The sequence below is a fragment of the Cottoperca gobio genome, chromosome 8, assembly GCF_900634415.1.
Source record: "Cottoperca gobio chromosome 8, fCotGob3.1, whole genome shotgun sequence".
Classification (NCBI taxonomy): Eukaryota; Metazoa; Chordata; class Actinopteri; order Perciformes; family Bovichtidae; genus Cottoperca; species Cottoperca gobio.
Genome location: NC_041362.1, coordinates 19,690,499 through 19,709,137, shown reverse-complemented (window position 1 = coordinate 19,709,137; position 18,639 = coordinate 19,690,499). Strand labels below are relative to the sequence as shown.

The 18,639-nt window shown below is 41.3% G+C and overlaps 1 protein-coding gene across 1 annotated transcript; it reads right to left on the bottom strand.

The window, feature by feature from the left end:
* Positions 1-1,493: 1,493 nt before the first annotated feature.
* On the bottom strand, positions 1,494-18,053 carry LOC115011845 (beta-1,4 N-acetylgalactosaminyltransferase 2-like). Its single transcript, XM_029437090.1, has 11 exons — positions 18,010-18,053; positions 12,121-12,264; positions 10,695-10,801; positions 10,457-10,494; positions 9,160-9,226; positions 8,237-8,350; positions 4,446-4,532; positions 3,689-3,870; positions 2,848-2,991; positions 1,971-2,199; positions 1,494-1,845 (listed from the first exon to the last, which is right to left on the bottom strand). Exons 1-11 carry the CDS (start codon positions 18,051-18,053, stop codon positions 1,649-1,651), a joined length of 1,353 nt encoding a protein of 450 aa, XP_029292950.1. The 3' UTR covers positions 1,494-1,648.
* Between the last annotated feature and the right edge of the window lie 586 nt (positions 18,054-18,639).

The window sequence follows — 18,639 nt, the reverse complement described above, 5'->3', positions numbered from 1 at the left end:
ATTGACTTTGGGTATGTCGTTTGTAGGTATTTTCGTGTAAATGCCCCCACACTGTAGCTGTGTCTCAATTCAAGGTCTGCAGCCTTCACGGTTTTTAGAGGTTGGGAACCAGCTGTTCAAGCCCCTACCTTTTGCCGCTCCCGTCGCCTAGCAACTCTCAGAAGTTATAAAAGCACGGTTGATGGCATTTTTATTTTTTCAAACTTGATTGACGATATGCTTTATCACCGGCGCATAATGTATTTTAGACAGTAGAGGGGAGACCACCCCAGATGTTGCCCCCCCATCAGGAGACACCAGGGGCTTTATTGTGACAGCCCATCTAAGTCCAGCAGCAAACTGTATACTGTAAATGTTGTTATATTGTTTTATAATATTTTTCTGTTTATAACAATTCAATCATTTTCTTTGTTCGATCATTCATTTCCATTCATTGATAGGTACATTTCTAAATTAAATAATCCCTTTTCTAAATTAATAAATCATATGCACATAATAAATCCTTCTTGAACCTTGAAATCAATTAAGTTTTCATTAATTTTCATTTATAGTTCATGTAAATTAAATACACTATATATTCATCATTATATATATTATTTATTTCAATTAATTTACATTTAATTTGTCAACAAGTTTCTCCAGCAGAGAGAAGAGTCTGTCCATCCTTACATTGCACCAATACTTACATTTAAAAGTATCCATTTGCCGTTACTGCTCGGTCAGGGGGCGCCATTTTTCGTCGGAAAAAAACTTCTCTGGGGGCACAATGAATCTTGGGATACCTGAGATACATCAGATGTAGCCTCCAAATCCAGCAAAAGAAGGCTGCATTTGTCGGCTGTATTTGAAGGAGTCACCAAAATGGGACACCCCTGTCGCAGCCGCTGAATTGAGACACAGCTTATAAGAGGTTAAGCAATAAAGTCATCATTCATTGGTTAATTCAAGTCAAGTGGGCACTGACAATTTATCACAGGTGAGTGTACAATTTCTAATTTATCACTGGTGGGTCAAATGTAATTTCTTTTTTTCAAAAAAATATAGTTATAGTTTTTTAAAAAATTGTTATTGTTTCATCATTTGCTGTTCTGTACCAAACATCCTGTGTATATAGACCAAAGCTGTTTCACTTGATTATTTTTTCTGTATATATATAGAAATATATATATATATATATATATATATATATATATATATATATATATATATATATATATCTCTCTCTCTCTCTCTCTCTCTCTCTCTCTCTCTCTCTATATATATATATATATATATATATATATATATATATATATATATATATATATATATATATAAATGTAAGAAATCAACCACAACAGATTACCCACTTCCATTATATAATGCCAGTCATACTTTTGCAGTTAATTTGGTCAAAGTATCACAAAAGTAACTTATTCAGGAACACATTACACAGACATATTTATTGTAAAGTAAAGACATTTTTCTTAAAATAATAATAACAATAATTATTATCGTTATAGTTATTATCATTTATTCATATATATGCACCATTGCCATTACATCATTATTACAGCGTAATAAAACTAATCCAAAAGGAACAAACAATAAAAACAACCGAGAAGGAAGATAAATGAACACAAACATCTCAATGACCACTCGTGGTCTTCTATCCATACAGAATACACTTTAGGTGGTTTTTGAAGAAGTGAAGCTGCAGTTTGAAGTTGCTGTCCTGTCCACCAGGGTTTCTGAAGCTGTTGTAGCGAGCAGGGTTCACATTGAGGTCTTTTTTGGACTGATGGCCAACGGACACGTGGCCACACGTGGCAACAAGCAAGGAGCCCATGCCATCCATAAAGAACTCTAGAGTCAGAGACAGACATTTGGCTTTTTAGAAAAACACATATTTGTATCACAGTCAACAAAAACTGAAAGAGTATGGACTTACTGCCACATGGACTCCAAACTCCGTCTGGATCTAGACTTACCCGAGTGCGCTACCCTCTGGAGCTTAGGGTCAAATCCCACCCTCTGTATGGCATCTGTACGAGCCAGGAAGAAGTTGACCACCCCACTGGCCAGATAGCATCGTGGGTAACCAGGAAGTGACTGGAACTTCCCTTGAGACTTCCTGTGCAGGCAACCACCTTCCGATTCCTCTCCTTCCTCATAGATGAGAGAGAAATAAAACTGGTTCCCTTGTACTGACCCGCCAAGCTGATGAGAAAAGAGATACCAGAGAACAGGTTATGAATTGGCTACATTTACATTGTATAACTGCTTCTTTCCAAATTCATGCATGGACAGGCTCTAGTTGACGGATCAAAGAGTTTCAGAAAAAGAAGAAAGAAAGTTCTAGACTTGCTTTTGATTGCCTGCTGTTTATTCTATTCACCTAGAAAGATAAACAGTAGGCAAACAGAAGCAAGTCTCCAACTTTCTTTCCTGATGTGGAGCTCATATGAAGAGACTGTATGCCGGAAAAACAAACTAAAACAAATCGATCAAATTAAAGAAGAAATGTGGAGAGGATTCAGAAAGTAATTTCTTGAGCAAAAGGCTGAAACTCCTCCTTCATGCAAAGTGAGTAACTTAATGCTACGAGAACTCCATTGAGTACAAAATAAATCTGTTAACACCTACAGAAATAAAACTAGAGAACATCTAGCAATGGGCTCAAACCAACCGTGAAACCCTCTACTTCTGCTGCCCTTGTTCAGACCACGCTCAACAATATCTGTAACGTTTTGTTTCTGGATGGTTGTGATTCTATCGCAGTGACAAATTATGTCCACAGACAGACGTATAAACACCTGCAAACATTTTACTTGAAATAATCAACACAAGCTGCCATTTCATACTCACCACGTCCAGTTCGGGGATCGCCTCCATCACCTCCACCAGCTCCTCGATCTTCGTCTTCTCCGTAAACACAAAGTCATCGTCCACCCACAAGAAGTACTTGGTGGTTACCTGGGAGACAGCCAGATTCCTGCCAGCAAACCAGCCCTGAAGGAGGAAACATATTTCAGGGCGATATTACGGTGACACAATCAGACAGAAATATAAACACCTGACAAAGTATCCAAATCCTCCTCTGTGGTAGTTCCAGGAGCACTTTTTACCATAATGACAGTCTCACAAGGTGAAGTTAAAACCAGCCTCACTGGTTAAATATAATAATAGATTAGATTTTCTCCTAAATAACTCAAGCTCTGCAAAATGTTGGAAGTTTAATACATCAAAAGATTACCTGCAAACAAATTCAGTCTGTATTGACAATTACTTATATTTATACATGTAGTTTATTGGATCTACAAAATAAATTGCCACTTAAATAAATATATATAGTATATGATTATGAAAAACTAATAAATAAAAATACACACATTTGTCATGATTTATTTATTTGTATGAAATATGGTTTATTGTCAATAAGCTATTGGAAATAAATGTGGTTAATACTTTGCATGCGCAATTTAAATGTATCTGAAATCTAAAATGAGAGTCTAATACAACAGGAATGATCAATAACCATAAGATGATCAATGAATTACGTCAAGATTTGAAGCTTTGTATTCACACACAAACAGCAAACTCTTTCTAACAATGATGTGTGTGTTTGTTTGTGTGTGTGTGTGTGTGTATGTGTGCGTGTGCTTGTGCGTGTGCTTGTGCGTGTGTGTGTGTGTGTGTGTGTGTGTACCTGTGCTGGAGGCATGATGTAGTGTTGGATGTTGGATCCATTCATTTTCTCTGGTTCAAAGTTGTCATCTGCAATAATGACGTTTATGTTGCTGTAGAATTTCCGGATGCTACTCAACAACACCTTGAGTTTTGTGTAGCGCAGGAATGTCTTTGTGGTGATGGTGACGTGAGAGCTGATATCTGAGAGAGAGAAAATAGTTATTTCAAGAAAAGACACTTGACGACATTATGAGAACCACTGTTCCTGTGATTAGCGAATAGTTTTTGTATTCAGACCTGGATAGATATGTTAAGTTTGTGTTTCAAACTAAGAATGGATAATTTCATAGCTGATCCAGCTGACTTGTTAGCTTGTTAGCCTTGTTAGCCTCCCTTAATGAGTTGAGCTTTTGTTCATTTTCAAGACTTGTGACTGGTGAAAAAAAAAATCTAAAGCCAGTTATTGTATATGTGTCAGTTTAAAATAATTGGTGAATATTGCTAACATATGATACGGAGCAGTGTTGTTTTATGACTGAGAAAAAATGCTATAAAAATACTAAATTTAGTAACAGTTTCATATTCCTGTATCTTTTATGATACTTATCTTAAATTTGACTAGTGGTAAATATACTAGACAGCATATTTTATGTGACATCACTGATTGATGCTCCAATAGTTCATCCCACAAAGCAGAAGCACTTTCTTGCCATAACTAATTGAATGTTAACTGGCTTTTGAACCCCCAGAGACCACCATGTTGAGTGCACTCCTACCTGTTCCCATGTCGTACAGGACTGGCAGTTGAGGCTGTTTGATGGTAATAGGAAACACGGCTTCATGGTTCTCAAACTGGAAGGATGCTAAGTAAAGAAAACGACAGCTAAGATGTATTACTAGTTATAAATTAGTTATTAATAGCACATTTAGCAGCTAGTGAATCCAAGAACAATACACAAACTGGACAAACATTTTCCACAGCAACTCCATCCATCCATCGATCGTCTACCGCTTATCCGGGATCGGGTCGCGGGGGCAGCAGCTCCAGTAAGGAACCCCAATCTTCCCTTCTCCGGGCCACATCCTTCAGCTCCGACTGGGGGATCCTGAGGCGTTCCCAGGCCAGTGAGGAGATATAATCTCTCCACCGAGTCCTGGGTCTTCCCCGGGGTCTCCTCCCAGCTGGACGTGCCTGGAACACCTCCCTAGGGAGGCGCCCAGGTGGCATCCTTACTAGATGCCCGAACCACCTCAACTGGCTCCTTTCAACGTAAAGGAGCAGCGGCTCTACTCCGAGTCTCTCACGGATGGCTGAGCTTCTCACCCTATCTCTAAGGGAGACGCCAGCCACCCGTCTGAGAAAACCCATTTCGGCCGCTTGTACCCGTGATCTCGGTCATGACCCAGCCTTCATGACCATAGGTGAGGGTAGGAACGAAGATCGACCGGTATATTGAGAGCTTTGCCTTCTGGCTCAGCTCTCTTTTCGTCACAACGGTGCGGTAAAGTGACTGTAATACCGCCCCCGCTGCTCCGATTCTCCGGCCAATCTCTTGCTCCATTGTCCCCTCACTCGCGAACAAGACCCCGAGGTACTTGAACTCCTTCACTTGGGGTAATGGCTCATTCCCTACCCGGAGTAGGCAATCCACCGGTTTCCTGCTGAGAGCCATGGCCTCAGATTTGGAGGTGCTGATCCTCATCCCAACCGCTTCACACTCGGCTGCGAAACCGATCCACTGACTATTGAAGGTCACAGACCGATGATGCCATAAGGACCACATCATCTGCAAAGAGCAGCGATGAGATCCTCAGGTCACCGAACTGCAACCCCTCTCCTCCACAACTACGCCTCGATATCCTATCCATGAAAATCACGAACAGGATTGGTGATAAAGCGCAGCCCTGGCGGAGGCCAACATTCACTGGAAACGAGTCCGACTTACTGCCGAGTATCCGGACACAACTCTCGCTTTGGGCGTACAGGGATTGGATGGCCCTCAAAAGTGACCCCCTCACCCCATACTCCCGCAGCACCTCCCACAGTATCACCCGGGGGACCCGGTCATACGCCTTCTCCAGATCCACAAAACACATGTAGACCGGATGGGCGTACTCCCAGGCCCCCTCCAGGATCCTTGCAAGAGTAAAGAGTTGGTCTGTTGTTCCACGACCAGGACGGAATCCGCATTGTTCCTCTTCAATCAGAGGTTCAACTACCGGCCGAACCCTCCTTTCCAGTACCTTGGAGTAGACTTTACCAGGGAGGCTGAGAAGTGTGATACCCCTGTAGTTGGCACACACTCTCTGGTCCCCCTTTTTAAATAGCGGAACCACCACCCCGGTCTGCCAACCCCTAGGCACTGTCCCAGACTTCCACGCAATGTTGACGAGGCGTGTCAACCAAGACAGCCCCTCAACACCCAAAGCCTTCAGCATTTCTGGACGGATCTCATCAACCCCTGCGGCTTTGCCACTGTGGAGTTGTTTGACTACCTCAGTGACTTCCATCAGGGAAATTGACGATGATCCCCATCAGCTTCCAGCTCTGCCTCAACCATAGAGGGCATGTTAGTCGGATTCAGGAGTTCCTCAAAGTGTTCCTTCCAGCGGCCGATAACCTTCTCAGTTGAAGTCAGCAGGGTCCCACCCTTGCTGTACACAGCTTGGATGGTTCCTCGCTTCCCCCTCCTGAGGTGCCGGATGGTTTTCCAGAAGCACCTTGGTGCCGACCGAAAGTCCTTCTCCATAGCTTCTCCGAACTTCTCCCACACCCGCTGCTTTGCCTCTGACATGGCAGAAGCTGCCACCCTTCTAGTCCTTCGATACCCTGCAACTGTTTCCGGAGTCCTCCCGGATAACATAACCCGGAAGGACTCCTTCTTCAGTCGGACGGCTTCCCTGACCACCGGGGTCCCCCACGGTGTTCGAGGGTTACCGCCCCTTGAGGCACCTAAGACCTTGAGACCACAGCTCATCACCGCAGCTTCAGCAATAGAGGTTTTGAACATCGCCCACTCAGGTTCAATGCCCCCAACCTCCACAGGGATAGCTGAAAAGCTCCGCCGGAGGTGTGAGTTAAAGATCCCCAGGACAGGGGCTTCCTCCAGACGTTCCCAGTTCACCCGCACTACCCGTTTGGGTTTACCAGGTCTGTCCAGAGTCTTCCCCCACCCCTTGATCCAACTCACCACCAGATGGTGATCAGTCGACAGCTCCGCCCCTCTCTTCACCCGAGTGTCCAAAACATGCGGCCTCAGATCAGATGATACGATTACGAAATCGATCATTGACCTTTGGCCTAGGGTGCTCTGGTACCATGTGCACTTATGAGCATCCTTATGTTCGAACATGGTGTTTGTTATGGCCATTCCATGACTAGCACAGAAGTCCAACAACAAACGACCGTTCGGGTTTAGATCAGGGAGGCCCTTCCTCCCAATCACGCCTCTCCAGGTGTCTCCATCGTTTCCCACGTGTGCGTTGAAGTCTCCCAGCAAGACTACGGAGTCCCCTACTGGAGCCCCCTGCAGGGCTCCATTCAGGGTCTCCAAGAAGGCCGAATACTCAGAACTGCGGTTTGGGGCATAGGCACAAACAACAGTCAGAGTTTTCCCCCCCATAACCCGAAGGCGTAGGGAGGCGACCCTCTCGTCCACCGGGATAAACTCCAACGTAGCTTCGCTCAGCCGGGGGCTAGTGAGTATCCCCACCCCGGCCCGACATCTCACACCTTGGGCAACTCCGGAGAAGAATAGAGTCCAACCCCTATCCAGGAGTACGGTTCCAGAGCCAAGACTGTGCGTGGAGGCAAGTCCCACCAGATCCAACTGGTAGCGATCCACCTCCCGCACTAGTTCCAGCTCCTTCCCCCACAGAGAGGTGACGTTCCACGTCCCCAGAGCCAGCCTCTGCTGCCCGGGTCTGGTCCGTCGAGGTCCCTGACCATCACTGCCACCCGTGTGACAGCGCACCCGACCCCAGCGGTTTTTCGCATGAGTGGTGGGCCCACAGGATGGATGGATGGGAGGCACCACGTAGCTTCTTCGGGCTGTGCCCGACCGGGCTCCGTGGCAAACCCGACCACCAGGCGCTCGCTGTCGGGCCCTCCCTCTGGGCCTGGCTCCAGACGGGGGCCCCGGGCTTCCTCCGGGCAGGGTCTCTCCTTTCCTTTCCCTTTCTTTCATGAAGTCGTTTTTGAACCATTCTTAGTCTGGCCCCTCACCTGAGACCAATTTGCCTTGGGAGACCCTACCAGGAGTACTAGGCTCCAGACAACACAGCTCTCAGGTTCATAGGGACACACAAACCTCTCCACCACGATAAGGTGATGGTTCCCAGAGAGGAACTCATTTGACTAATTCTAGTTGAACAATACACACACACAGAAACACACACTTATGCACATGTACTTGTACAACACATTGACAGCTAAACCTTTGCAATTCATTTTGATTACAATTATTGTATCAAGACAAACTACATTTTGCATTTACTTTCTGTAAAGACAGATTTTTTAAATAAAGATATTCTCTTCTAGTTCAGTTCCACTATCTTAGATGCTTACCGAGGTCTCCAGTGTGTATATGGTATACAGTGCTGGTATAGGACACTTTAGCCAGCATTTTATTGAGGATCACCAGGCTGCTCGACTCCATTATCAGTCTGGTCTCACCAACACCTGTCACGTTTTTGCCACAGCGTAAAAAAAGAGATAATTTCATATGATTTTAACAAAAATGACTGATGCTTTGATTGGATGATCTACTATATTAAAGTAATTCAGTGTAAATAATTGAGTGGCTTTAACTTACACTAAGGCAACATTCAGATGCATCTTACAACTCCTGAATTCCAAAGTATGTGTACTGCATTTTACAGTACATGATGTAGTGTCACATGTTTAATGCATTTTTCCTTTAAATCTATCCGTCACGGTGCGGTACGGTACAGAGGTGGACTCAAACGTAGAACTCGTGTAGAACAAAAGGCGAGTTTATACAAAGCTGAAAAAACAAAAGGTACAAAGCAAAAACTGAGGGAGCAGTAGTGATGGCAGTGATGGCAGTGATGACAAAGCTTCAATACGTGCTTCAAACCCTACAATTCCATAGAACCACTGCTTCGAAGCTTGCTTCAAATCATGTGACATGACGTCCGAAGCAGTAACTGCTTCATTGCCTGATTGAATGTATGACAATAATATAAACCTTGACGAAAATGATGGAAGACACGACACTTACTGTGATGGACTAAGCAAATGACAACATGGAAATTAGTTTAAACTAATGACTTCCTGGGGGGTAATAAAACCCATTCAAATTAACACTGCAGCATGTGCCATATCAAGGTCCATCATCTGTAGTAAATGCACAGAAAATATGGCTCACCCACTATTGTCAGCGCTTGGTTGTTTATTTGCTTAACCAAATCAGATTTAGTGACATCTATTCAAGAACCACAACCTATATGAAGTTAGTTGAATCTCACCTTGGACCTGCGCGCCTTCAGCTGGAACCTCTGTGGTCAGGACCCCTTTGGACACAATCAAGGAGACCTAGAGTCGACAAGTAAATCAATCCTCAACATTTCAATTTAACCAATAAAAATGTTTAAATCGTTTTTTATCTGTTTATTACGAAGCCCGGGAAGGGACGTCAAGAGAAGATAAATAGTTCTGCGTTCTTCTGAGTTTTTGAGTTGTTTGCAAAACTTTTGCGTTCCATTGCAAACAACCACCCCACCCCTTTAGGACGTTGCACTGCTGCAAATACATGAACCAAAACAGAAGGTGCGCATGGAATGTGGTGAAGGCTAAAAATTATTCAAATATAACTCTAAGTAACTAACTAACTAAGATTCTGAGAGGCTATCACATAGTATGTAATGCTGGGATGCACAGATAGCACACACATTTTTACAGGTAAACCCTGGTAGTGTATCAAACATTTTAGAAACGTTGCTTTAAAATGTCTTTACTTTTGTGATGTAATGTATTTGTTTTCAAAATAAAGCAAAACATTCAGTTTGGGCACCATTTATTTTGTAATGTATATAAAACAAATGTGTTATATTTATTCATTTCCCCAGAAAGGCCAGTCCCACACCAAAAGCCACAAAATCAAATAATCAGAAAAAGCAAGGACAGGCCTTGCTGTCTGTGCAGGAAAGAGCAGCTGTGTTGATGTGCAGGGTTATTTTGTGCACAGTTAACACATGCTGCAACAACAAGGTGGGCAGCAATAGAACCTGAACTTAAAGTCAGATAAAGACATTTTGAAAGCCAATAGTGATTGCGAAGTCTTGATAATATTATTTATCACCTTTAATTATAGACTATTCAAGGAAAGGTTATGATAAGAACGCAATTATGGAAAAACTCCTACTTTTTGGCAAGTTCAAAATAAAATTCAATACATATTGGTTTTCAAAATAAAATCCATAGGCATCTATTGCAGCAGTTTCAGGAAATGTGCCCTGTATTTGCAGAGAGGTTTCTGCCCCTTTTCCCAAAAGTTAACCCCAAGATGGCTGCTGTACAATGTAAATGTTCTATTAAAAAGTTATCTATCTCTATATCTAGAAGGCGGGGAGGAAGGAAAGAGGGAAGGGGGGAAGGAAAGGGTATAATATAAAACCATCACGGTGTTCTACATGTGGCATGTTTTAATACATAGAATACATTTAATATGTTTTTATACATTTTCAAACATTCAGCAGCCATCTTATAAAAAACAGTCAAACCTGCTACTACAGGTTGCCTTGTGTGTGAATGGATCAGACCAACCTTGTAGCTGCTTCTTTGTTCTGCATGCAGTGCTAAACCTGAAATTCAAATGACCTAGAGCTTTCATACTCTCCAGTTACATAAGTAAACACATTCCTCTCTGGCTTTGTTGACTTGTTGTAACAAAGTATGCATTTCGCCATGATTCGTCTAACCCAGCCTTCTCCAACTAACTGTTGAGTCATATTTTATTGTAATGTAAAAACCGCAACCCTTCATACTGTGTAGTGCAGCATACCTGGTATGAGAGTGGAGGTCAAAGGCCGTACTTTAAAACCCTGAATAGGATACTGCAGAGGAGAGTTAGGCGAAGCAAACAGCATTCTGGATAATACAGACGTAGTCCTGTAGGGGAGAAAGGGGGGGGGGGGGGGGGGGGGGGGGGATAGACACAGACAATAACTAAAGCAGTAATGATGATATATGAGCTGCTGTGATAAGAGTATAGAAGTATAGAGTTGAGGGTATAGAAGTATAGAGTTGATACATACATGTTGATGTTATAGTGACAATATCCTTGTATAAACAATATAATAATAAAAACTACTATAATAATTATACGACAATGAGGGTTAGGGTTAGGACCAGACCTGAGAGAAAAGAGAGTTTTTTGCAATTGGTAATTGTACCTAGTAACACTGTTTAAAAACAAACAATAAAAAATATTGGTAAGATTGGGTTTTACTTTCTGTAATAGGGTAGCCAATTCATGAGAGAGTAATAACAGGTGAAAGTGACCAAATGGACAGCGCATCAGTAAAGCACATTGTAAAAATGTGGTAACAATGATTACAATGATCAGACTTTATCATCCGGATATGCTCTGAGTATTAATTGGGTGTGCAACCCTTGCAATCAAGCAGAGATTGAGGTTAAAAGAAAGGGTAATATGCTCCCAATAATACAGGTTTATTCATTAATGTATTCACAACATTCATGGGATGATATCAACGAATCATGAAATATCTTGTTGGACATAGTCATGAAAAATTATTATAGGGAGCAGATGGCACGTTGTTACAGAGATATGCTGTGCCTTTATTAGATTGAAATGTTCTTGCCTCATTATTATCCTTTTTACAAAAAATAAAACACCAATATTGACATTGACTCAGGATCACCAACAAGATAGTTCCTTTATTTTTTTATGTTATTACCAAGTACCACTGAAGAAAAAGGTAATTAAATATAAGCACCCCATTCATCCATGCATACATCCACTACCTGGCATTGTGTTGTTTGAACTCTTTAGCTCAACGTTGCACCAGCTGCTCATACTGAAAAACAGTCAAGCTGCTTCTTTGTTCTGCATGCAGTGCTAAACCTGAAATTCAAATGACCTAGAGCTTTCATACTCTCCAGTTACATAAGTAAACACATTCCTCTCTGGCTTTGTTGACTTGTTGTAACAAAGTATGCATTTCGCCATGATTCGTCTAACCCAGCCTTCTCCAACTAACTGTTGAGTCATATTTTATTGTAATGTAAAAACCGCAACCCTTCATACTGTGTAGTGCAGCATACCTGGTATGAGAGTGGTCAAAGACCGTACTTTAAAACCCTGGATAGGATACTGCAGAGGAGAGTTAGGCGAAGCAAACAGCACTCTGGATAATACAGACGTAGTCCTAAGCACCCCATTCATCCATGCATACATCCACTACCTGGCTTTGTGTTGTTTGAACTCTTTAGCTCGACGTTGCACCAGCTGCTCATACTGATCCTTAGGGAGGCCATCTTTGAGGAGGACTGCGCCGGTAGGACAAGTGCATGGACCAGGTGGATGAAGATTACTCTGGGGTAGCAACCTGGAAAGGTGTGGGTCATATGGAAGTTGTGAAGGGTCACAATTTGGTTTTCATCATTGTATTATTATCGCCTAAGAGCTACAAAGTCCAACGAAGCGGCTACCTCGGGTTCTGAAAAGTTAAGCCAATGCAGAAGTGTACCTAAACTTGTATTCTGTCAAACTGTCAAGCAGGCCAGGGTTAATAATAATAATAATAATAATAATAATAATAATAATAATAATAATAATAATAATAATAATAATAATAATAATAATACTACTACATTTTATTTATAAGCGCACTTTTCATTTTTATAAACAACACTCAAACTGCTAAAGAGTAGAATAATAAAGCAGAATATCAAAAATAAAAACATTAAAAACGGTTAAAGTCCAGCAAAATGCTCTGTTAAAAAGATGGGTTTTAGGCTTATTTAAAAAGCATCCACAGTCTGTGGTGTCCTCTGATAGTCAGGGATCTCCCATGGTTTGGAGCTTGGTCCTGGGGGGATGGAAGAGGTTAGTCTTTCCAGAACAGAGGTTTCTTGTGAAGGTTTGTGGGGTGAGCAGTTCTCTGAGGTATGAGGCAGCATTTCCGTGAATGCACTGATGGGTGAAAAGAGAGATTTTAACCTCTTAAGGGGTGGGGGGATTTACCCGAAAATACCTACAAACAACATACCCAAAGTAAATTATAAACTGCTCTTCAACCATTTGCACCAGCTGCATGATTGTGGTCTCATTCAAAAGATAACTATCTTGTTGTTCTTGTAAAACATTGAAGAATCACTGCAAGTGCTTATGGCACTGAGTAATAGTGGTCTAAATATACTAAATTTGAAGAAAAATAAACTCAGCCTGAAGTTTGGGTATAGCTGGTAGTTATGAACTGGAAAACACAATATAAACATAGCACCAAGTATTACCAAGTTCAGGTTAAAAGGGACAAAAACTTAACTTATTAGACAGGTAAGAGTAACACCAGGCGTTCTCAAGCTGTGCATTTGGAGATATTATAATATGTATTGATAAAAAGGCCATAAATAACTATTGGCCTTTACTATAAATAACTATTATATACCCAACGTTCCCTGTCAGTAGTAATGACACAAAGTAAGTGGAGTATAAACAATTAATTTTAATACTTTTGTGTTTATTTTGTAATTAATATATACAATTATGAAAAGATAATAACATTTGTAAAAATAACACCATGGTTGTCACATGTCTAAAGCTTCAGCAGTTCATTGGCTATACGATACAAGGGTCAACGAAAGACTGGGCTGCTGTTGGCTCTATCTGTAAACAAAAGAAGAGGGCTGGCACTTCTATATCAAGTTGACACTCATTGGCTATTGAACGGTTGTCGATAAGGCATGGAAGCTCCTATTGGCTCAAATGAAGTGTCAATCGAAAGGTCAGAGTTTGGCATCCGGTTAGCAAGCATCAAAATAGTGCTAATAGCTTGATATATGCCGTTTTTACCGAGTATCATCGCAAAAATAAACATATCAATCAGCTGATTTCAAAGATTACAACAACTGTTCATGGGCTTCTATCAATGTGACGATGTTCAAGATGGTCGACCACCCGTTAAGCGGGTTCGTACTTTTGCACTCTCATCAGGATCCTAGGAACGCTGTTTTGGATGTATTGTAGCTTCTGGATGTTTTTGCTAGAAATCCCGATGAGAAGTGCATTACAGTAGTCAAGCCTAGAGGAGACAAAGCCATGGACAAGCGTTTCAGCATCTGACAGAGAGTTTAGCAATATTTCTGAGGTGGTAGAAGGAGTTCTTGCATGTTTGCTTGATGTGGGCTTCAAACTCAGGTGAGGAACCATTTTAACACCCAGATTGGTGAGCAGCCGGTGAGCACGGATAAGCGGTAGACGAAGGATGGATGGATTGAGATGCTTGAGAGCCGAGTTCATGGTTGATGTTTTTCAGATTTCTGAAACGGATTTGACGCTTGGGTTTGGTGTGGGGAAGCAGGTGTGGCAGCTCCATTGTGATGGCCTTGTGATCCAACACACCCAGATCGTAAACCAATAGATTACGGATGGGGGCAGAGTTTGTGATGACTAGGTCAAGTGTGTATCCCCTAGTTGAGGCAGCCCAGAAGGTGAAGGAACTCGGCAGCATAGTGACAGGAGGAATATTTATACCTCCAAGTATTATATTATTGCCAGAGTTAGTCCAGAGTATATTTAGAATGTTGTGCATCTCTGAGATGAAAGCTGAGTTGGGTTTGGGTGGCCGGTAGGTGAGAAGTATTGTCAGGGGAAAGGGGGTTTACATTTAAATCCAACGCATTCAAATGAGGGTTGTACAAGCAGAGGCAAGGGGGACAGTTCCAGTTCTTTTCTGTGTATTATTGCTAAGCCGCCACCACGACTAGTGCTGCGAGCCTTATCTAGGTAGCTGTAGCTAGGGCGACAGGCTTCATTTAGGGAAGAGTAAACCTCTGGCTGCTGCCACGTTTATGTAAGACTCATAAAGTATATTCCCTTGTCCATGATGTGGTCTTGTATGAAATATGATATGTTAGGGATTGTGCATTAAAAGGTTTTGTTTTGACTCTGGATGAAATGGTAGGTTTCTCTAGGGTCTGGAGTAGACTGGAATCCACTCCATCCAACATTTTACGCTCTGCTCAGTGTGTAGCGATCTCGGGGTGATTCCTGCGCTACTAACACCAAGAGTGTCAGTCCTCTGATGACGCGGCGGACGTGTTACAGTGGTCCAGACGGAAGGAATGGACGACACAGGCGGGCCAGGCTGGTGGTAAACAAACTTTCTACGGGAGCCTCTGTGGATGTAACGAGGTCGGCGTAGAAGATACAAGTTAAATGTTTAAAGGTAACATTTAACAACAACAAAACAAACTTAAACTAGAACTAGCAGGAGAAGCGGCAAAGAAGCAGCGCCAGCGTCCTCTCCCCTGATCCTAGTCGAGGATGTAGAGTTGGTGGGGTTCCACTTACTTCTCACTTCCTGACAATTTTATGGTCTCAATCTCTAGTTTCAAGTCTTATTCAATAAAGCATGATGATCATGTTGTAAATTATGGTCCCATTTAGAGTAAAATAGACAACAAAGCAGGGTTTGCTTTAGGGCGGGGCTACCTCGTGATCGACAGGTCACTATCTCACAACTCGGAAAATGTCGTCAGGTGTTTTCGTCCTAGAACTTTAACCCTTTCACAGTGTGTTTTCAGTTCATGAAAGATAATTGTAACATTTTGGTTGTGTAAAATTGCGTTCGGTTGTACCACTCGTGTCACTTCTGCTTAAGAAAAACCAAGATGGCGAAAGCAAAAACGCCAAATGTTACAAAATCTGTCCACAAACAGACAGACAGACAGAGACAGACAGACATTATAAAACGTATTGTAAATGTATTTTTTTACCTGACAGGGAGTCAGCAATTTGGGATTTTGTACGATAATTTTCAACTTACTAACACATTTGAGGACTTGAGGATGCACAAAAAGTCACGAAACTTTGCACCAAAATTCAAACTAGTAACTATTTTTGATAAGATTTAGTGTAGAGGGCTCCATAGTGTCCTATAATGTGTGGAGGCCTTATATGGGACAAAGTTGCACTGGAATTCGTGAAATTTTGTACCCCCATTGCTCATCATTTTGGAGATATTTCACATTGTCTGTCAATAGCTCCGCCCAACCAAAAGTTGGCCATTTTGAGTAATGTGCGATTCTAATGTATTTTATGCAAACGTTTTCAAAGTTCTATAGGGATTAATTTCAAAGTGATGCTGAATTGTGAAGAAATAGCCGATACCTCGATCGATGATGATGATGACGATGATGATTGATGTGGTCTTGTGACAACACACCCTTTTAAACCACCATTTTATACCTTACAGGTATGGAACCTTTTGAAGATCCTCCCACAGGTTTTGGTCAATTTGGTGAGTAGAAACTTAAGACCTTCAGAATTCCAAATTGTGAAGCTTTTATGTTTTTGTGAAATGGTGTTGCCGTGGCTAGGAGGGCAATTTGCATGTTTCGTATTGATACAGAAGGCTGTTGTAAATTCACTTTACATTGTCACATCTGACAAACATTTCATGAGCTGGATCAGAGTCCAGGCCTGAAAACATCTGCATGCCCATATTGAGACATAATCATAGTGCCAACAGCTGATAACAAGAACTCAGCCTTATGTGAAAAAGATCGTTGGATTTATAAGACATTTACATAGTAAAGTTTTTAAAGTCACACACGCACACACACACACACACACACACACACACACACACGCACACACACACACACACACAGGACATTACCTCAGTTTTTGTTGAGTGGGAACCTTTTGGATTAGCTCTCCATGAAAGTTATTGTGTACTATAAAATATATTGTCATCATCAGACAAACAACAGCTGCCACCCAAAGTTTAAATCTCTTATACACAGCCATCTGTAGAGAGACACAAATTAGACCGTGGACAAAGGAGCAAGTGATTAATTCATAAAGCATTTTAGGTGTTGGCCCGTAGTTCCTATAAACTAGAAGTTCAGTTTAAAGGGCCTACGAAATGATAAACATGAATTTCTACTGATGATAGTAAATGCTATTTGTGGTGTACAATGATGTGTTATTAATGACACAATGATCGCAGTATTTAATAAATCACGATTTAGTATGTCGACCGCCGATGTTTACATCGCCGCTACCGGAAACACCCGACGCCGTGTTCTGACGTCACAAGTAGAACAGTCCACCAGTTGAATTCACAGACAGCACGGCAGCACAGCAGACGTGGCGATGTTGGATTCAGGCTCGGATATTTCGACAGAATCAAGTGATGGTGAGTCATCACTCGTTGCACCTTCAAGAGGAGGAGTTAATTGAAGAGGATGCCGGTGTCGTGGATTTAGATCATGCGGGCGAGTTTAACGTGGTGGAAACAGAGCAGCGCGAGACACAGTATTCAAGATGGAGACACAGACGGGAGCGAACATGCGGATGATGGTGACGGTGATCCTGGATTTGGCGGAGATCCTGTGCGGCAACACAATAATAATAGTAATAATTGACAGCAGTCTTTGCTGGACGCTTCAACGCAGACGAACACTGGCGGCGGCTGTATTCTACTTGTGACGTCATCGCCCGAACATTGCCGAAGTTGATGCTCTCGTCGCAGCGATCGATTGTTGTTAGCGGAAGTCATTTTTATGCTGTTATGATCGTGATTTATTACGAATACATCAATATTAAAAATATATACATGGCACATTTCACAATAGATATGCAACCTCTATAATATACCAAGCCCAATAACACTGACGAAATATCATTTCGTAGACCCTTTAAGAGATGTGAAGGAGATGAAGTCAAACAAGTGAAAGTCAACCAAACAAATCTTGAAAGACTAAACCAAATATGTAATTGTAATGAATAAGTTTAATTTGTTTTGCATGTTCTTGTTTTGTAAAAGAAAATGGACAAATGGAATAAAATAAAGTACACATATCCATCAGTTGCCTATTAATTTTTACCTTGAATTCAGTACAAAATATGACATTTGGTGTAAATCAGAAAGAGAAAGTAGAAAAATAGTCTCAAATATAGTCGCTAGAGTGGCGTTTGAGGCTCAGTCAATAAAGTATTATTAAAAAAACTAAAGAGAAGAAAAAACTAGGATCTACTATGCACCCATTATACATCAACATGTCAACATTAGATCCAAAAACATTATAGTTGATGGTTATATTATAGAAACATCAGTTCTTACCAGTTTATATTCCCGATGCCCCTCTTATCCAGTGTGTGAAACATACAAAAACTGGAAATGATTGTATGAAAAGTAGGCTACAATATCCTTCCTCCTTTCTCTCTTGCACCTCCCTTTTCAACCTCTTCCTGTAAATCATAATAATAGGTTGTTTTTAAACCAGCTAGGGTATGTCTCTTGATGAGGGCGGCTTTGCTATTTAGTGGCTCGTTGCCAATTTCTTTTTATTTTTTTTATTTAATAAATAAATCCTTATTGTCCATTTGATTACATAAAATGTACATTTTCCTTCGACATTCTGGCAACACAGTGTAAAACAGATGTACTCAGATATTTTACCTAAGTACAAATAGTAATACCACATAGTAAATAAATACTGTTACAAGTAAAAGTCAAAGTACAAAAGTAGTACCAAATGTAAAAGTACTAGTTATGCAGAAAGGACCATTTCAGAATAATATGTATTATATACCGGTAATTGTATTGTAATTATTGATGCATTAATGTGTTCACTTTAATGTTGCAGCTGGTAAAGGTGGAGTTAATTCCTTTATATAGGCTACTGCTGGGTAGTTTAATCTCTAATAATATTATTTTACTAAATACTAATCTATCATAATTAGTTGATTT